Source organism: Helicoverpa armigera, chromosome 20, assembly GCF_030705265.1.
Source record: "Helicoverpa armigera isolate CAAS_96S chromosome 20, ASM3070526v1, whole genome shotgun sequence".
Classification (NCBI taxonomy): Eukaryota; Metazoa; Arthropoda; class Insecta; order Lepidoptera; family Noctuidae; genus Helicoverpa; species Helicoverpa armigera.
Window position 1 is genome coordinate 7,824,791 of NC_087139.1, and position 21,323 is coordinate 7,846,113.

At 41.0% G+C, this 21,323-nt stretch overlaps 1 protein-coding gene across 4 annotated transcripts in view; it reads left to right on the plus strand.

Annotated features, from left to right (window-relative positions):
- The window catches only part of LOC110376435 (myosin-I heavy chain), a 71,729-nt gene that overhangs the window by 41,555 nt on the left and 8,851 nt on the right, over positions 1–21,323 (plus strand). For 3 of the 4 annotated variants that reach the window (XM_064039652.1, XM_064039653.1, XM_064039650.1), the window contains 28 exons: positions 5,828–5,952; positions 6,648–6,710; positions 7,232–7,321; positions 7,852–8,011; positions 8,576–8,766; positions 8,958–9,179; positions 9,417–9,581; positions 9,949–10,188; positions 10,467–10,592; positions 10,933–11,193; positions 11,503–11,636; positions 11,870–12,076; positions 12,702–12,843; positions 13,182–13,414; positions 13,777–14,017; positions 14,306–14,684; positions 15,023–15,197; positions 15,593–15,737; positions 16,004–16,169; positions 16,304–16,458; positions 16,800–16,928; positions 17,267–17,527; positions 18,002–18,237; positions 18,705–18,843; positions 19,301–19,477; positions 19,965–20,112; positions 20,428–20,635; positions 20,901–21,137. In XM_064039652.1, coding sequence (XP_063895722.1) covers positions 5,833–5,952; positions 6,648–6,710; positions 7,232–7,321; positions 7,852–8,011; positions 8,576–8,766; positions 8,958–9,179; positions 9,417–9,581; positions 9,949–10,188; positions 10,467–10,592; positions 10,933–11,193; positions 11,503–11,636; positions 11,870–12,076; positions 12,702–12,843; positions 13,182–13,414; positions 13,777–14,017; positions 14,306–14,684; positions 15,023–15,197; positions 15,593–15,737; positions 16,004–16,169; positions 16,304–16,458; positions 16,800–16,928; positions 17,267–17,527; positions 18,002–18,237; positions 18,705–18,843; positions 19,301–19,477; positions 19,965–20,112; positions 20,428–20,635; positions 20,901–21,137 — 5,150 coding nt within the window. In that variant the 5' untranslated portion in view covers positions 5,828–5,832. The remainder of the gene's footprint in view (positions 1–5,827; positions 5,953–6,647; positions 6,711–7,231; positions 7,322–7,851; positions 8,012–8,575; positions 8,767–8,957; positions 9,180–9,416; positions 9,582–9,948; positions 10,189–10,466; positions 10,593–10,932; positions 11,194–11,502; positions 11,637–11,869; positions 12,077–12,701; positions 12,844–13,181; positions 13,415–13,776; positions 14,018–14,305; positions 14,685–15,022; positions 15,198–15,592; positions 15,738–16,003; positions 16,170–16,303; positions 16,459–16,799; positions 16,929–17,266; positions 17,528–18,001; positions 18,238–18,704; positions 18,844–19,300; positions 19,478–19,964; positions 20,113–20,427; positions 20,636–20,900; positions 21,138–21,323) is intronic. The other variant, XM_064039651.1, reaches the window with a different exon arrangement.

Here is a 21,323-nt window from a genome sequence, read left to right on the forward strand (position 1 = left end):
GTTTTCGTTGAAGTTGAATCACAGCCTAGGCGATACTGAGTAAATATGTATTGTATGGGTGATTTTGTTAACATGACAAACATAACATATATAATTTATTTGTTAACTATCAAACATGTTTGGCTTGTGTATGCTTTATTCATTAAATATTGTAGAACGCACGTATTCTCTTATGTCTTGAACCGATCAATCTCACAGTGTCCAGGGAGGGCGGTCTTTGAACGTCTCGTGCGAGAGTGCCCCAAACGACACTTTCGAAGATAACAGATCGTTTAAAATGGTTAATAAAGATATTAAAGCAATAACACATTTTATGAGTCTAAGGTGCTTTCTAATGAATTCAGAGGCTTTGTTTGGTGCTCATTTAGGCGTAGTTAGTGTAAACCATGTTTTCTCTCGCCCATAAATATGTACTAAGAACAATTTTTTATGTATTTATTTTCTGAGAATACTTACAAGCTTCGGAGTTTGCAACAATTATAAAAATGTTCTTTAACAAATTTGATTAAACACATTTTCAAATAAACTGCTGAGTCACATCTTTGTAATAGATTTTCGTAACAAATGTATTGAGGGGAGCTCCCTTGAAATTAAATGACATAAAAAAACGCAGCGGCTAAGCACGCAAGTGCGTGTCAACAGCACTCCGTTAGACAGGGTTATCAGACACTCTTCTGACAACTATTGATGATCAGCAATCTGGTCATTTTTTTACAAATTTTCTAACCTTCAGGCCGCACTTTTAACCTAGTTTAGTACCTTGGGTTGCCCATTTTAAGTTCAAATAAATATTAGGCCATCCGTATATAGTACACTTGTTGAATATGATTTGTCAGAAAAACATCAAGCTACTTTTCCTACACACCCTTTTTGCGTTTTATTGGAGTAAGGCAATTTTGACAACCCTATTCCATAAGAAGCTTTTCATTCATCAATATTTGTTGAAAGCTCTATAACCAGTAAACATGGCGCCGCGGTACGATTGCTTCAATAGAGCTTACGATTCTATAAAATGATCGGGTAATAGGGCGATTTCAATATTCACATTTAAAAGGGTTGAAGCGTAATAAAATGGGGTATCTTAAATTCGGTTCATGTGGATAGAATAAAGCCGATTATTACACGTGAAATAGAGTGGTTACAACTGTGTTAATATTAAACAAGTGCGAGTCGGACTCGTGCACGAAGGGTTCCGTAAATTACAGTTAAATCAACCTATCTCAAAAACTATAAGAGATACTTTGATCAAACCAAAAATCGTTGAAAGAGTTAATTAGCATGCATCACCTCTATTTTTTTTAGAATTTTATACCCCGTAGTTATAAAAATAGAGGGGGGGGACATACTTTTTACGACTTTGAGAGCTGATATCTCAAAAACCGTTCACTTTAAGAAAAATGTTTTTTAGAAAACTTTATATCATTTTAAAAGACCTTTCCATTGATACCCCACACGGGTATGTACATCGAAAAAAAAAATTTCATCCCTCAGTTACATGTATGGGGGGCCCCACCCCCAATTCTTTTTTTTACTATTTAGTGTCATATTTTTGTAGCGGTTCATACAACACATATTCCCATCAAATTTCATCACTGTAGTACTTATAGTTTCCGAGTAAATCGGCTGTGACAGACGGACAGACGGACAGACGGACAGACGGACATGACGAAACTATAAGGGTTCCGTTTTTGCCATTTTGGCTACGGAACCCTAAAAAAGGTAAAGTTTTGACGTTGTATTGTGGGGGGTAATCTCGGGATCGAACAAACAGATTTTGAAAATTTGGTTTCCTAGGTATATAAAGTTTCGTAATTTGTGTAAAATTACGTCGGACTGTCTTTGCGGTGCCAGAGCATTATCATGCCATCAAACCTAAACCCTTCAAGCAAATTCATATGCAGCCTAATCTTAACAAGAAGCCACCTTAGCGCCCTGCTCTATGTTTAGTAAATAAATTCGCTTAGCGATTGAGATCTCTTTGTCTTCCTGAACAATATAACTTGTATCACAGCTCGGATACAAATACGGTAACATGTTTAAGTTGTACATATTGTAAATATGCTTTGCAGTTACCGAGGCGCACCTTTGTATACTAAGCAAGTGCAGCTGATACTTAGTGGGTTACGAAAACTATGCATTGTACTTCTTCTTTGTCACTCTTGACCAAGTGGTCAACATTTCAGGTGCCTTCTGATGACCGTGTCCCTCGTGCATTCATGAAGCGATGACGAGTCAATGTATTATTGGAATAAATATTTTAGTAATTGTATATTTCCTAACGATTATGAATAGCTTTTTGTTTCATTTTGAACAAATAAACGTTCCTTTTCCACTGCGGCTTCGCAACAAAAGTGATATCACAGGAAGTTGTGATACGATTGTGACAAACAACCTTGTCAAGCGCTATGTTAGTCATTACCGTTTGTGTACCGCATTACCACCCAGTTTTTACGGTCATCGCCGTATCGATCATGGTAATATATTATCCCTATTTGTACTGAACTTGGTTTTCCTTCAGCAAATGATTTAGCGAGGATTTTTTCCGCTCAATTTGCATAGGTATTTTTAAACGCGCATTTTGATTGTTACTGTATCTATCTGATGGATTTATGAATTCCAAACAAACTGCCCGTCATCTATCTTCATCAAAAGGTTGTCTGAATCTGCAGAAATTGCTCTTTAGCTATAGGACCACAAATTGTACTTAGCTTTGTGTTTATAATTTCTAGTGTTGTATATTGTACAAGAACGAATCTATCTTTGCCTGTATGAACCTAAAAAAGTTACACTGTTGCAGTTCTAAGAACTCAAGCACCCTTAAGTAGTCCCGTTACTTTGCACTGCAAATCGGCACGAAAACGACATAAAATCGGTCATAATCGTTAAAACATCCTCACATCCTGTCCGTATTGTCTTCAATCTGACGATGAATCACAGTTGTATGGCTATGGACAGTGGTGTGGTAATTGTGCAAATAATGTGTTATATTGATAAGTAGCAAGTGCGAGGGCCCCAGTGACGTATTATCCGCAAGTGACATTTCCGTCCGATAAGTTGGACGCTCTGGGAACGTCCCAACGTCAAGAACATTACATATGTTTGTTATCTGATTGTCTTGTTAGCACATTGATGTGTTTGGAGTGTGCCTATTATTGGTGTTATTGATTTGTTGAGTACCTTCGCTTCTGTAGAAATAGAAATGGTGTTACTTTAATTTAAAATTTGCTTAGTAAAATGGCCGATAGTTTTTTATTATGCAAACTTCGGGTCAATCAGTACCAGTAATAATAGAATTTCTATCCGTTCAAGTTTTCATTACAGTTTGTTTTCTCTTAAAATGAGATCTGAATCCAAGTTGGATTTCAGTATCAGATTGTGTTGTGAATTGAATTTAGGAATCCATTTGTCTTGCTATTTGTCTAAGAAAATAAAAGCTTTCTAATAAAGAGGATCCTTTATCTCGTCGTTAATTTTTATTTATTTTATCATAACTGCATCTAAAACAATTTTACTGCGATAGAATTACCTACGCAAAAAATATTTATAGAATTGATATAATATTTATATCTCTATAAAGCTTTCATGAACCCGTTTACTGAGCAAACATATTTGTGTGTTAGACGTAATAAAAACAGTTATCAATCGTTTGAAACGATAACGTCGTATTTAGGGAGCCTCGGGGGTGCAGGGGCGAGAGATCGATGTAAATTGATATGGTCGCGAGTGCTGGCTGCAAGACGCTCTATAAAATATAACAGGGTATTTTTTTGCTGAAGTGTTTCTTGGATTATTTGTCTATCAAGATATTTCTAAAAAGTCTTGTATGACCCAAATACTTTAATCTTCTGTATTCTAGACTCTATTTAAGTATTTTATACCATAGCGTCTACAAGCCTATCTGCCATGCATACTTAGCAAAATTAGTACCTAGTCTATTCTATTTCAGTCTGTTTCTGGAGAATTAATGGTGGTAAATTAAATGAACTGCTAATAGACTCGAGCTAAAGTAAATCGTAGACAATTAAGGTTTTTGCACCTTATAAAGTCGAGCAATGTCGAGTTGTCGACACACTGACCTCAGTCTGTCGACTTTGAGACAACATTGCACCCTTCGAGAGGATTAACGCCATTTTTATTAATGTAATTATAGGCTGCGTAGAAATCATTTTAGTTTGATCGCTTATTATCATCTTCTAAATTGAAGTATCATTTTGGAAATTAAGTACTAAAAGAGAAGTTATAGAGTTGGGTTTGGTGTGTGATTTGTGTTCAAGAATTATAATCTCTTATTGAGTAAAATAAACCGTAGATCATCATATGACGAAGATGCGTATCCAGAAAGCCCTAGAGGGTTTCCAGTTTGGCTCTCTACGGATGTTCAACTTTATCAACACCCTTCATGTCACTTGTAATAGCTCGTGTAACAGTATCTCCCTTTTTCATGTTGGGCGTGAAGCTATTTTATAATATGCAAGCTGAAGTTAAATTGTTTTAATTAAAACTGGTGTGATACGTGCATTATTATACCTGGAGTCCTTCCTTCTTAAATATTATCATGAATTTTAAAAGAGAACGTGTCGAAATTTGTTAAAATTGTTTGTCGTCTTGTTAAAAGTACCTATACTTCTTATTTAGCTGTTGCCCGCGATTTCGCCCCCGTCCCAGGGGAACATCTTCCCCATACCCGAACAAAATATAGCCTACGTCACTCGGGGATAATGTAACTTCCCAACAGTGAAGGAATTTTTCAAATCGGTTACAAACAAACAAAAATGTTTCTTTATTATTTATTAGTATAAATGTATACATGTACATACAATTTACCGTTTTATAGATCGTTGAAGTAAATGGATTTGTCCAATTTAGCTACATTTATTTCACACACGTCTTAAAAGGCTGCGCTGGAGCTAGACTAAAGCAATAAGCCCCGATAGGGTTTAACTGTCTGTAAAAGAGTGTCTGGAATTACAATGCTGATGCATTTATGGACGACAGTACAGTATCTTTCTATAGATAAATCTTGCTGCATTGTTAATGTTTGTAGAAAAGATAAATCCGATTTTCGCAGGCCTTAAACATTTACGATAGATTTCAATATGCTATGTATTTACTTATTTGCTTACTAGAGTTTGGAATTTGACATAATTTATTTGTGAATGATGTCAGGGGCTAAGGTCAAATCAACAGATGATGGGTTATTGAAATCCGCCGTTAGTAGTTTGAAAATAATCTGATTAAACGGTTTCCCCTAAGCAATAGGCACGTATATTTCTTGAGAAAACTCCCCTTCCAAATAAACGTTCATTATTAGCTGAATGGCCACTTATGAACGTAGGGAAGTCCCACGCAGACATGAATATATTTCCCGAAATTTGTTCAAGGATAGAGGTTAGGTATATGATACGCCCGTGACTCAATTTAGATAGAAAATGCTTTTTATTGACGTCAGTTTCATGCTTGTACAGTATACACTCGTATACAAATAACTTGGTGAATAATATAATGATGAACCTTTGCCATGCCAATAATAGAATGGGCTATTTATTATAGTTAGCATTATTACAAATTATTTCCTATCAATTTTCCGGGTTTGTGGTGCTTTGTTTAACCAATAGAATAATTATGTTTTTATGTACAAACATATGGATAGATAGGGAAAATTATTACCACATACCTTGGTAACCTATGTGGTAACCAACTGTTACAAATAAATGGATATTCGGAAAATCGGACTAGGTATATACCGAAAATGTATGCCTTTCCTGTAATGATTTTTTGCTAGTTGACCCGTCAAACATCGTAACTCATTTGTGATATTTATTTGCAGGCAAAATGGAGGAGCGGGAGAACACCGCGGACCATGGGGTCCCCGACATGACCATGATGCCGGAGATCACAGAGCAAGCCATCAACGACAACCTCAAGAAGAGATACATACACGACCTCGTTTACGTATCCTTTTCGAAACGCAAAATCTTTAGAGCTCACTTTTTTGGTAGAGAATTTCTGTAGTATATAGTTTACACACTTTGGTGATGATATAATGAAGGATAGGATACATGACATGCCTGAAGTAATATATTTATTACTACATGCTTAATTTCACGAGACTGCTTCTAAAAAAGCTTAAATGTGGAAAAGTGCTGAAAACTATCTATCCAGTACGATATATTATATACTGGATTGTTCCAGTATATTGGCTCCTCATAACTTAGTAAACTAATAGGTCGTCTGCTGTCTAGACACGCTGCCATACTGACTGGTAAGTGGCGATGTGGTAATTTTCCTCAACGGTTCAGGCAGGCGGCAACTCCGAATAATCCACTTCATTAGAATTTCTGCAATCTCGCCATTTAGGTTTACGAGGCCTCAGTCTGGCGTTGAGAACTTTATAGATTCTTTTACGGTACATTTTAACTTTAAAGTTTTCAACAAGGTGCTGAATTTTTGTTGAAGCTCTTTTCCAAATGCCCAAACTTAGGAGTGTCACGGTGTAGGCTTAAGCAAAACCGACTGTGTTCCTCTTAGAAATTCATAAGTATGCAACAAGGGGTCGTTTTATGTGCCCATTTCAAGACTCGTGCTCGTTTTCTCCAAGTTGTGATGTGGTTTTAATTATGTAATTATTTCCTTAACAATTTACACAGACATACACAGGATCTATTCTAGTCGCAGTGAATCCTTACAAGGAGCTAGGATGTTACACAACGGTAAGCCTATAAATATTTATAATCTTACGCTATAACATAACAAAAGCCTTCAAGAAATAAAAAGTATGTGTTTCTTTAACATCACACAAACAGAGCGACCCTAACAAACAATAAATTAAAAAGAAACGCATCAAAGGTGACAGAACATCGCATTTAACGGTTCCTTATAATTGTATTCGCATTTCTTTTGATAGCAATCGCTCATGATCATGACAATAGCATGTCAGTTTCCATCAATTTCCTTCGGTAATAAACAAGAGGAAATGATAATTTATTCAGCAAATTATCTATTATGTATGAACATTGCTCACGTTAATGTTGGCTACACACTTGAATAGTTGCCAATTATATGGTAATTGAGAACTTGATACGGGGAGATGCGGAAATTCTCTTTCATGTTTTTCGATACAAAGATGGACTAATGGAGTCTTTTTCTTAGTTTTCATCATAGTAACTACTATTTCGTGAATAACTTGGGTGTTTGGCAAAAGACCTTAAAACTATTTACACACTGTTTCCAGGATCACATGCAGGAGTACAGAGGCAAAGCCTTCGGCACCCTTCCACCACACGTATTCGCGCTAGCCGAATCAGCATACAGCTCATTACAGGTATGACCAAACGACCATTACTCTTTTTCAAACAGTTTTTTGTAACAACTAATGCCAGCCAGTCATTAATTCTATAATGGATTGCCATTTTTCTTGTCGCAGTTTTTCCTAGTATCATGAATCAGTTGTCCTGAGATCTGTAATTGTATCTGCTCATGAATCATAACGTTCCGCATTGAATGTTACATAAAAAAAACTCAATTATGTACGAATGACTTATCTATAATTTAAAATGGTCTTTAAAATAAAATTACGAGGTTTTCCGGACACATTACTTTGTATATGTACATTTTGGGCTATATCAGATCGTTCCGTTGTATGTACCGATTTAGACCCAAGTTCAGCGACAACATAATTAACATAAGCATCAGTTTGAAATAGCTGGTTTGCTGAAACTGACGTTAGTTGCTATGAATTAAATTTTCAAAGCACACGATAAACTTGATTAAAGAAAGATGGTTGTTGGTAGAGTTAGTGAACTTGGGTTATAATGAATGCTCTATCTGTATGACATCGTATTTCCTGATCAGAATGGAGAGAAGAACCAATCGGTCGTAATCTCCGGAGAGAGTGGTGCCGGCAAGACGGAGACTACCAAACTGATCCTGCAGTACCTCTGCGCGGCTGGCGGACAGGCCTCCTGGGCCGAACAGCAGATATTGGAAGCTAATACTGTGCTAGAAGCGTTTGGTTAGTACTTCTATACTATTTACTTTAACCAATATCATAAAGAGGAAAAAACCTCAGAAGGTGCTGAAAAGATTTGAAAATTCTTTCTGTGATGGAAAGCTATACTTTCTCCAAGTAACATAGGTCATATAATATTGTCCGAGTACGGGAAGGAGTTCCCCCTGAACGTGGGTAAAATCGCGGAAAACAGCTATGTGCTTAAATAAAACTAATAACGTCTTTATAACATGGCTTTTAGTAGCTCACTAGTATCGTTACCGATGGAGACCGCCCCCTCACTAATAATGTCGTGAGTCGCGTCATCAACCTGTCATGGAGATATTACCCGCCTTCTTTCTGTATAACATTAGGGACTGACAAACTAAATCATTAGTTCCTTTTCGCCGCACCCATAGCACCCACCTTTACAAATTGAGATGTAAAGGAATATGATGTGGTTAGAAGGTCGTATGCACTTAATGCAGACACCCTTTTATTGTCTTCACATTTTTTGCTCTGTTTCAATGATGTATTATTATAATGGGACTATGTTTTGTTATAATTACGCAAAACTTTGTTTTACAGGTAACGCAAAAACAGTTCGTAATGATAACTCGTCCCGTTTTGGCAAATTCGTCGAAGTGCGGTTGGATCACCGCGGTGGGATTAAGGGCGCTGTGCTAAGAGACTTTTTACTGGAGAGAGCGAGGATAACTGGGCCTGCGCCCAGGGAAACTAACTACCATGTGTTTTATCAGCTCGTTGAGGGTGCTAAGGTATGAATCATTTTATCAGACATAACAAGAACGGTTACTTAAAGTAAACTTGAGAGTCACCCTTTGTTTGTATCGCTAATTGTGGTGTTTTAAACACTATTCTGTATTTTGTTCTCGAGCTCCAGCTAAATATTATTTAAGAACTAACAGAATTTTTATCTCATATTCAACTTCCTTCTTGACTATTCCAGCACAACGCGGAACTTCGCAACACCCTCCGACTTCGAGAAGATGTTCAGTACAAATACTTGCGGCCGGAGGACGGCGAGGCTCACAAGGGGCGAGGGGGGGAGCAGGGCAAGCTGGAAGCTTTGCAGCTGGCTCTGACCGTGCTGCAAGTACCTCCGCACATGTGCGAGGGACTGTTTAAAGTATTAGCTGCTATATTGTGGCTTGGGAATATACAGTTCCAGGTATGTGTTTTGTGAAGTCAATACTCGATGCTCAATTCTTTATTAGTATTCCATTTTATATAGGTTATATACTACGATCATTAATGCACTAGCAGTTTGCCCGTATTCCCATTTTAGCTGTATAATACAGGCAGTCGAACTATTCGAGCCGATATTTTTTATCAATCCGCGACTGTACAATCGGTTCTTACTGTATATTTTTCTGTGTCGGAATTTAATGGTTGTCTTTCTTTCCAGGACGTAGATGGTGAACGTTCAACCCTGGCTGGAGAGGACACAGAGGCAGTGGATGCGATTGCCAATCTATTAGGATTGCCACTGCCGACAGCCAAGAGGGTTCTGTTGGAAAGACAGATCAACGTGCGAGGCAATGTCACGGATATCCCTCTGCGGTTGCCTGAGGTACTTTATATTTAACTGTAGTATATAGATTGAACTCTAGACAAAAAAGAAGGGGTGCTATATATTATGGGTAAAGATGGGTGTGGTCTGTGTAAAATTTAACTCTGGTACCGAAGCGTTCGAAAGGATGAACCTATTTTATTGCGTTATTCCTTTATTAAACAGTAATTTTTAACCGATTTCCATAAAAGAAGGAGGTTCTTAGTTCGTCGGGATCTTTTTTTATTTTTATTGTGATAGTTCAAAGCTAGAATGATTGATGTCTATTATTCAAAAGTAGCTTTGTAAAATGGAAATTGGAGAGTTATCTTAATTTTTTTTAATCATTATTTTTTTCTAAAATAACATTTATTTTTTACCTCCGCAGGCTCGCGAGAACCGTCACGCCATGGCTCGAGCACTATACTCGCGCACATTCGCGTGGCTGGTCCGTCACGTGAACTCGTGCTCGGCGCCGGGCCGCGCCGCGCGGGCGCTGGGCGTGCTCGACATCTTCGGCTTCGAGAACTTCGCCACCAACTCGCTGGAACAACTGTGCATTAACTACGCGAACGAGAAGCTACATATGTTCTTCAATAATTATGTCTTCGCTTTGGAGCAGGATATTGTGAGTGTGCTTTAAATTTGAAAAATATGGTAACGCTAAACTTCCATTAGAGTATTGCCAAATGCCAGGTGTTTTCATATTTCATTTAAAATAACGGTGGAGTTTCAATAACTTTTTTGGACTTGCTTAATAGAGATAGGAATTAGACTTTACTTGTATGGGGATGTCAACTTTCTCTCTAGTAAGCAAATTCACCGATAGGTATATGGGTTACTGAAGTTTCGAAAGTTATCTCAAAACATAGTAATATAGTAATGTTATAATTTATTATTTTGCAGTATCGTCAAGAGGGTATCGTGTACAATCAGATCCAGTTCACGGATAATGCGGCGTGTCTCGAATTACTTGAGAAGCCGCCTAGAAGCTTGCTCAAATTGCTCAGTGAACAGTGTCATATGCCAAAGGTCAGTTCAGTCACATTTTTTAATACCAGTTAAGATTATATACTTTATAATTCAACCTATACATATATTGCCTGTTTCCCGAGATATCACCCACATTCCTCGAAAACCATTTTCCGCAGCCAATTTTCATCTAAATTGGTTCATTTGGTTTGACGTGAATACACATCAAAACGTTGAGTGCATTAGACAGAGCTACAGTCGCTTTTGTAATAATAATAAAGCGGAAGAGTTTGCCATAAAATATTTCAATGCGTGCCTGAAGTACACGGAACGAGGGTGACACCAAACAAGCCATAAGTTGTAAAATGTATACCATACTAATAAACACTCCGTTCCCCAGGGATCAGACGGCGCCTACCTAACAAACATTCAAGGCGAGTTCGGCGAGCACCAGTCCTTCGTCAAAGGATCCCGACGCAAGTGGGAAGAGGAATTCGGAGTACAACACTACGCCGGGACAGTCAGCTACAGTGTCCAGGGTTTTGTGGACAAGAACCGGGATACACAGCAAGATGCGTTTATAGACCATCTCAGTAGGTCTGCGAATCCGTTTGTGAGGGAGCTAGCTGATTATGTGCAGGATTTGGCGCCGCCGGGGCATGTAAGTTATTTTAGACCTTATTTCTTGCTACACTGGATATATTTTTGTTTACAATGTAAAGCTCACTATGTATAAAAGATGATGAACACAATCTCTTAATCATTAAGTCATACTTACAAAACAGCACTTTTTGAACGTAATAAAATACAAAAGATAATCCCCTAAACGCTCACCATCACCCTCGATGATTGATAAATACCCTTGATGGAGATTACTTTTGCCGGTTAACATTCATTAATTTCCAGCTCACTGGATTGTTATATTTGCAAACACCTGATTTATATTTATTTATTTTGTATTGTCTTACAGGATACATCGCTATCCAGCCCCAACTCTACAGGAACGACCCAGAGAGGAACGTCCAAGGGCCGACCCACCGTTGTCGATACGTTTAGAGCACAGCTACAGTCGCTTGTCGATATGCTACAAGCTACCGATGTGTGGTGAGTACTTAGTGACGACTTATAACATATTATAGCTCAGATTAAATGCTGCCTCATATAACGCTGAAGATAAAATCATTTTGTGAATGCTGAGAGTGACTTCGGACTACATTACAAAGTTAAATATGTCTGTTCTATATAAAAACAAAAAAAAAATATTATTTAAAATTTTTCTTCTATGTCTGCAACAATTTTTCGTTTTATATATTTTCTATAAATCCTTTTCCCCTCAGGTACGTCCGCTGCATAAAACCTAACGAGAACAAGGAAGCCGGCAAGTACTCGGAGCAACTGGTCCTTGAACAGCTTAAGTACCTGGGCATGAACGAGATCGTTCGCATCCGTCGCGACGGCTACCCCATACACCTGCCCGCGCCGCACTTCCAGGCCAGATACCGATGTCTACTGCCGCATCCACGACCGAGTAATCCGGAAATACAGTAAGATATAAACTCTTTTGCAAATAAAGTACTCGGAACAACTAGTTCCGGAGCAGCTTAAGTACCTGGGCATGAACGAAATCGTGCGCATACGTCGCGACGGCTACCCCATACACCTGCCCGCGCCGCACTTCCAGGCGCGGTACCGATGTCTACTGCCGCATCCACGACCGAGTAATCCGGAAATACAGTAAGATATAAACTCTTTTGCAAATAAAATACTTGGAACAGCTAGTTCTGGAACAGCTCAAGTACTTGGGCATGAACAAGATTGTTCGCATACGTCGCGACGGCTATCCCATACACCTTCCCGCGCCGCACTTCCAGGCCAGATACCGGTGTCTGCTGCCGCATCCACGGCCAAATAATCCGGAGATACAGTACGATGATTTATAGAGTTGTAATAAAATTACTTGATGTTTAATTTGGAATGGTATAGGTGAAGTTTACAAAGGTTCTATCAATTATCAACGAGCTACTTACTAGCCCAGTGACGAAAAATTTGTTTTATTTTTGCCTCGAAGGGAGCCTAAGCTAAACAGCCCAAAAAATCAAAATAGAATTCAGCTATATAATGTTTTTACATATACATATATAATATTCACATAAATTTTCTCCTTTTTAGAGCGATCACGGCGATAGTGAACGCGCCCAAAGACGACTGGCAGATTGGACACACGAAGATATTCATGAGGAGCTCAGTACATGCGCCGTTAGAAGCGAAGAGAAGTGCGCTGTTGCAGTCTTCTGCATTGCTTATACAGAAGGTAAGAATACTTCTACACACTTTGAAATTTTTTTAACGATAAGAAGTCAATCTATATGGAGATTAAAACTTTATTGGTGTTGTAATCTTTATGTATATTGCATAATTTTCTTTGTAACCTGGACCAGATATTAATACGAAGTCAAACAAAATTAGCAACAAAAGTCAAGCTAAAAAGGGTTCTTTTTAGTATTCGTAAAAATATATGTGTTGTAGTTTCTTCTTCTTTCTCCTGCCCTGTTGTAGTTTCATATCAAAATTAAACAGTCATTAATTATTACATTTACAATTACATAAGTCTACAAGAAAAAATACTTAACATTTCCTCTCCCTCCACAGTGGTACAAAGGCTCAATAAAACGCCGTCAGTACCTGACCTGGCGCAACGCCGCCGTAGTACTCCAAGCAGCTCTCCGCGGCTGGAAGGAGCGCGCCGCCTTCCTGCGCCTGCGCCGCGCCGCGCTCACGCTGCAGAGACATCTTAGAGGAGCCTTCGCCAGGGAGGTGGCCGCCGCGCTCAGGGAGATGAAGAGGGTCAACCAGGAGATCAAGCTGAGGGAGGAGAGGAACAGGTACGAATACTCATAGGAAAAAAAATATTGAAGAATAAATCGGAGGATTATTAGCGTACTGATTGAAATCAAGTATTTCCTCTGCACTCATTTCTATCGACTTCATTCTTCTTTGCATTACATAACGAGGTCCGTATTCCGTATCATCTTCTTCAACTTTGCCCTAGACATCCTATTCTACGAGTCGGCAGCTTTGCATATCTATCATCACTCATCACACACGTTTTATTCTCTTATAATAATTACAATCAAAGATTGAAGTTCTCGTGCTGATACCCAAAAAATAAACTAAATAAACTCAAGAGCAATAACTGATTTTATAATAGTGCTGCAATCTTCAAACCTACCTTTTTTCCTTCCAGTCTCCAAGAAAAGGTGAACCAAGAACGTGCAGAACTAGAGAACATGGCAGACCAGCTCCGAGGCCTCTCCTGTCCCACCAGCACGCGAGCGGAGTCGGTGAACTTGGACAATCTGTTCGACTTCCTAGCTGATGTGCCGACGCAGCGCGGCGCTCCGGACGGACAGCCCGACTCGCATCAACCAACTATAGCGGAGATCGGGGACTCCATGGAGAGGCTGGCTGATGATTTGCATCAGGAGGTGAGTGGAAGTTTTTGTTAATGCTGTCTCGTAAGAATTTTTATATACTTAAGTTATTCTTAGGCTGCCGGTCCATGTCCGATAATTGGGGACAGACTTTTTGAGAAGCAACCTAAAACCTAGCCTGTCAGAAAAACGTAAAGGAGGTTCTTACCTTCTACAAAAAATCGGCCATTATCTGTCCTACAAATAATAAGTCTAACGTGAGCGGGCAGCCGTATAAACCAATGATGGTAGCCTGGATGTTTATCTGAAAACAAATGTTATATTCTTCTTTTTTGCTCCCAGTTGGAACACGTCTTAGCAGCGGAAATGAACGAGCTAAGCAAGTCACACACGGAAGCACAACGCAAGCCTGACGGGGCACCTTCTGAATCCATTCCACCACCACCGCCCTCTACCCTCGCCATCCAACCAATAGTTCCTCCCGCCCCACCCCCACCGGCCTCTATGACGTCATCATTCAATGGCGTCATGAGTACGTCGTTGACCAATGGCATGTCGCCGATGTCTAACGGCGATGCGATGACGTCATCGCTGATATTACCACCGCCGCCGCCCGTGGAGCCTCTCATGGAGGAGTCGCCGGTGTTCCCCCCTCCCCCCACTACGTGTACCCTGCCTGAGCCTGCTGGACCGCCACCGCCGCCGCCTGCTGTTACCAAAGGTAATACCGAACTTAATTTTGAAGGAAGTGATCTTTTAAAGTTGAGCTTTAGTCTCCCTTCCCACCACCTGTCCCTGTGCCCAGCAATGACACTGTTACTCAAAATGACTTTGTGCCATACAATTGGTACATCAACTTTTTCAGAAAACTTTCATAAAGTTGCCTCAACCAAAATCGCTCCATGTAATAAAACGCCTAAAGGCTGGTCTTCATTCGGTTACAAAAATAATTATCCCCGAGATCTAAAAAAACTAGACTTCAATCAATCTTTTTACGTTGGCTTTTTTCCACTATGCGCCGAAGCTATTGCGCCTCTACAGCAATAAAATTATTTCCAGATACAACACCGCCAGAGCTAACAAACGGTATAATTCCCAACGGCAAATTATCGGTAGTTAAGAGCAAAGAGCCGATATACGAAGCGGTGATACCTCGGCCGGCGCCCGAACAGAATAACGACCCCTCACCGCCGCCGCCGCCGCCTCCGCAAATCACACCACCTGAAAATAATGGGTATGTACTACTTAAATACAAGAAAAGTGAAAAATAAAAAAGTCAGAAAGCGCCTATGTACTTGTACTTTTCCCAATATAATAGATGGCAAGACACCTTTTAGGGCACTTTTTTGATCTCAAATCTATATATGTATATAAAAGAAAGTCGTGTTAGTTACACCACTTATAACTCAAGAACGGCTGAACCGATTTAGCTGAAAACTGCCATGGAGGTAGTTTAGAGCCAGGGGAAGGACATAGGATAGTTTTTACATACAGCGCCATCTATTGTTCAAACCAAAAATCTGCCGGATGCCACTATTCCACGCGAACGAAGTCACGGGCAAAAGCTAGTAATTAATATTATCAGCTTGTCGCTCGAAAATTACATTGCAATATTTTGTGTGCCTGCAGGTTCATCCACAAAGAAATCGCCATCGAACCGGAGCCAGATGCGCCACTCCCACCGTTGCCTCCCATGGACAATGGTACTTCCCCACCGCCTGTACCCATGGACACCTGTATCAGTCCCCCACCAATGATGAATGGAGATTCTACTGTAAGTTAACACTCGATTTTCAACTTAATGACGAGCCTAATGTGGGAGAACCTAATGACGAGCGGAGATGCCATAACAGAAATTTCCTAAGAAAATTGCATGATGAAATTTCGGGGGACGAGGAACGTTACTATCTCTGCCTTTTTTCCGCCTATAAAACCAAAAATCGTTGAAAAGTTGTCTTATGGCACCTCCGCCCATCTTTCCTTCCTCCGTGGTTCACCCACTGAGATGATAATTACTTAATGGTCGTGTTTTGTCAACAGAGCGTAGATCGCAATGCGCGTCGGAAAGAGAGAGTGGAGCGTCGGCTACATCAAATTGAGGTTCAAGCGACCAACTTACCGCCTACAACACCACCCGCTGACGTACCTAATGACTTGTCAGAGTTCGCTAAGTTATACTTCAATGATCACCCGAGATCGCCTGAAGGTAACATCAACCACAGTTCTCAGACAATAAGGTTGCCTTTAGCGTGCTATGTTATTGAAAAATAATCTTGGTAGAGTCATATAAATTTATGACTTTATGACAATGTAAATGAGGTTCGAATTTCACTCCGTCAGGTACGATAATGGCAACGTTGACCCGCAAGAGCAAATCAATGGAACTCCTTACCAAAGAGGAGATGATCACGTACCACAAAGGGAACAACATTCCGACGTCACACATACAACTACATGATCCCGACAGTGTCACTGCCGCTGTCAATATATTTAGAGTAAGTATATATAGTTACTGTATTATCTTCTATTTTTCCATCATCATGATCCTCCTGCCCTTGCCCTTATTCCCAATTTCTCTTCTATTTCCCCCATAAAAAATTAAGATCCTATCAGCTTTGCCATCAGAAGTTGTTTTCATGGGAAATCATCAAATTAGCCCTTTCGCCGCATTTTGGGCATAGTGTTACCTACTTCCACCTATTAAAACCCCATCTTGTCCCTTGGTGTATTGGGGCCGCTGGTAACTTTTGCGAATAACAATCCCGCAGCCCCGACCAGGCTACGCTGGGAAGTGAACCCTCTCGCTTGTTAACATAAGGTTTATTTTCTCTTGTAGGATCTATGTCGCTACATGCGCGGTGAACTGACCGCTGACAAAGAAACGCAAGTGATACAGTCTGTCATCGGCAAGGGTATTGAACGTGAAGAGTTGAGAGATGAGATACTAGTGCAGTGTGTTAGACAGGTAAGTCATCATGTTTAAATTGTCCCTTTTATTTCTTTTAAACTTGTTTATATAAACATTTTAATAAAAATAAATAAACTATAAAAAAATAGCTTAAAATTCATAGGTTGTTCCGTTGTTCATTGTTTTTCTAATACATTGTCTCTTCAATGGACAACAAAATGACGAGTCAAAGATTATATCGGAAAATTTCCTAAAAAAGTTGCGCCCCAAAATCAAGACGGCTGTTCGTTGGACGAGTAACGTTACCGGTTCCACTGTTATACACCGTCTTGTCACGCGCACTTTGGAGGCCTAATTGTGAGGTTAGCAGGATACACATTTGCCATTTGTTCCAGATAACGGAGTGCCCAGTAGAAGAATGGGCAGAACGCGTATGGCTGGTGCTCTGCCTCTGCGCAGTCGCATGGCAGCCCAGCCGGGGCCTCGCGCGCTACTACAGCGCCTGGCTTCGAGCCCGGGCTCGCGTGCTGGCCCCGCCCGCCGACCCCGCCTCCCCGGGGGGCGTGGCCCGGGAAGCTCACTGTGCCCAGTGGTGTCTGGATAATTGTCGCGGTGCTGCGCCGAGGCAGCTGCCGCCTAGTACCGTGGAGATCGCTGTGAGTATACTTCTGTAATACTAATACGTCCAAAGCCGATTTCGGCCTCGGTAGCTGTTCTCATATAAGGAGATCAGCCAGCTGCGCAGGGCATATTATAGAGCACAAGCATTTGCGCAGACACAGATGCACTCACTATTCCTTCACTCTCGTAGCCCGATGGGACGGCAATCCGACACCACCGGAGAGAGATCAAGCGCAGGACCGACATTTACGTGCTCTCCGATACACGGGTGTATCAATCACCAACTTCCAGGCTTCGGGCTGCTTCGTGAAAGCTTCTAAAACCCACAAAGCAATTTCGGCCCGAGCCGTGAATTGAACCCGAGACCTTGTGCTTAGCACCCGCGCTTGCCTTTTAGAGCTAGACCAGCGAGGCAGTTACTACACCAATAGCTGGCACTGTGCTGCATCACATTTTGCAGGTCAAAAGTTGACATTTGACATCACACAAGACCTATATTTTGTTCTCAGGCAATGCGTCGTCTCGGCACCATAGTCTGCCGCTTCTTCTTCCTGGACGGTCGCACTAAAGCCATCGACGTGCACCCTGCGGACACGGCAGCCGCCGCCGCCGCCCGGCTGGCGGACAAGCTGGGGCTGTCGCCGCACTCGCGCGCCGGCTGGGCGGTGTACCAGCAGCGGGCGGGCAGTGAGGAGCATGTGCGGGCTACGCATTATTTGTATGATGTGATTGCTGCTTGGGAGATGTGAGTATGCTGTGCACTGCTGAGAGGTAGCTGAGGACCGCAATCTCCTCAACTAAGCTAGGAAACTTTCTACTTACCAACTAAACTTCTTACATAAAGGGTAGGGCTACCCTAACCTACCCAGAAGTGTGTTTATTATTGCAATAATACTCATCAATCTTTCTGTAGTCACAGTACAGTGCCCAAAACCAATTTTCGGTGTCACCCAATAACGGTGGTGAGGGCCGGTAAAGTCCATATCATCGTCCCTTACCTACATCATACCGTATGGACCACATTCGCGTAGTAGTGCTTGATATTTTATTTAGTTGTAGATGTGAACATACCTTATCGGTGACAACGAAAAATATTTATTTATTTGTAAATCTTACCTAAAACTATCATTACAGATCTGTGATTAAATGCGACTAAATCATACACCTTATTATTTGCTCAAATATTCTAATGTTCCATATATTATTTACCAGGCAACAAGGTCCCGGCGGCGGGTCTGCGGACAACCGCTTCGTGTTCAAGCGTCGTTTATTCCGCGGCGGACGCGAGCTGCCGCACGACCCTGTAGAAGTCGCCCTGCTGTACGCACAAGCTGTGCACAGTGTCGTCAAGGTAAGCGAATAGTCGCATTGTAACATGTCCTATGTCATGGAATACGGTCACATCGTGAGATCCTATGTTATGGAATATGGTCACATCGTAAAATGGAAATGGGTTCTGTAATTTACACATTTAAAAAACTAGCTGAGTTTAACTGAACCAGGCTATAATCGTGGTCGCACACGCAAAGCAAACTTGGTATTTTTGAGGACATAAATAAATAAAAAAAAAGTAATTTATTTCAGGCATTGTGCCATTGGCATGTATATCAAATAGATATTTTTGAACTTCAAACTAAACCCCTAACTACATTGTATTTTTTAATAAAAAAAAAACTATTTCCTGCGGTTTTTCTCGCTGCCCAATAGAGAAGGAAATTAGACCTCTTAGGGTACAATAAAAATAAAATTCAAACAAGACTACCTTGCACCAGTCTATTCACCTACTACTATACCCAATCTCCCACCAGATGGACGAGTTCCCAGTCTCGGAGAAGGTGGCGCTCCAACTAGCGGGGCTGCAAGCACAGGTGTCTCTAGGGGAGCCGCCGCCGAGTCCGCCGCCGCCGCACACTCGCGCCTACTACGCGCAGCCCGAGCAATTCCTGCCGCAGCGTATCGCAAGAGCTAGGCCGGCGCATCAGTGGGTCAGTACATTAACAAGATTTTATATTTCTTATTTTTCTAGTAATAAAACTATTAATGTGACGAAAAAAAAATAGCAATTGTTAAAATATGTAAAAATGGCTAATTTAATTACTATTAACTAAGGCTTTTATGTCTTACAGTACAGCAGGTATTTTCGATAAATGGTCATGCCCAATTTGTATACTTAACAATGCTACAAAAATAAACTCTTTTTACAGGGGTATCAATTAATTCAGTTTAAAATGTTTTCGAAAAAAATAATTTTAATTCAGCGCACCGTCAGTTGCATAAAGGTCCATTAAAGTTAAAGCTTCTTTAGATCTGTTGCCGACTCTTTCTTTGTCAACAAGATAAAAGGTGTTAGAAATTAATGAAGCTTTAATTTTTATGGGTCTTTATGCAACTAACGGCCAGTCATTAAAAGCAGGTTAAATAATACTTACCTACAATATTACATTCCGTCTAAAACATGTATGACCCCACTAGGCGACGATCCTTGCGCAAGCACACCGTCAATACGGCGCGGGCCGCGCGGAGCTGACGGCCAAGGCGCTGTACCTGTCCTGCGTCATGCAGTACCCGCTGTATGGAGTCACTCTCTTCCCGGTCACCTACAAGGGATATTGGGCACATGGTGAGAACCTTGCAAAATATTCATTTGGATTCATTTTCAGAAAATAATAATGCAGAATTTAGGTAACCATAATCACCTTTTTATGTATTGATACATTACTTTGCAAACTTTGGCTCACATAACGCCTTGCGGTCGGAAAAGTACAAATGTAGGAGTTTCTCTAATGACCTCTTTTCTCTCATCCAAAGTCATGTAGGAGAAATAAAAGAAAAAAGGGCCCTTTCGCATTGATGCTGTAGGTACTGAAAGACTGGAAATAGTACTTGAATGGCGGGTGCAAAATTTTTCAATCTTCATCTAAAATCTTGTTACCAGGTCCCAACGTCCTATTAGGCGTGGGTTCAGAAGGCGTGGTACTAGTCCGGCCTACAGACAAGGTGGTGCTCGCCGAGTACCCGTACAGCAACATCGCCGCCCTACTCATGGACCCCGTGGACAACGGCCTCACCATCAGCCTCACTCACCATGGACAGCACGACGGACACCGGTATGTTGTTACTGAAGAATCGGACGGGGGACAACGGTATGTTCTAACTAGCAGCAGTAAGACGCTTCTGTGTAACTACTGCCTAAGCTGCGAGGGAGATACTAACATTATTAGAGCTTGCAGGATGCGATTTTCAGCAGGAGGTGTAAGCGGAGTCGTTGATAAAGCTACTGCTAATATTTCCGCTCCACAGCCATGCTCATGTGCCTCTATAGGCTTCTTATTCAGCTACAGATTTTTATACAGCATTTGAAAAATCAACAGTAAATATCAGTCCTGATTTTCAAATTGATACCTCTAGGTGCATCGTACTGGAATCTCCACAAAAGAACGAAGCGGCGTGGCTCATGGCTGCCTACAGTCCTGTCCTTGCTAATGGATTAGCAGATGAGCCCCCGCGTCGTGCGGCCCCGACATCGGAGCGCTCACGCTTGGCCGCTGCGCTGAAGAGCGCGAGGCGAGCTCTGGTCGACTCGGGCATGCTCAGGAGGCCTACGGAAGCTTCCGCTGGGAACTTCTTAAGGAATACACTGCGACGGTAAGTTCAAACTTTGAAACAACACATGATCAGTATGAAGATGACCAAATAGGCTGCCTGACTGCTGGTTTTATGTACCTACCTTCATTTTAATTCTTCGAGGATGAATTCCAAAAACATTGAAAGGACGGTACTCACTCATGTCATTAATGAGTTATGTACTTCTAGATGCCGGTTACAACTTCA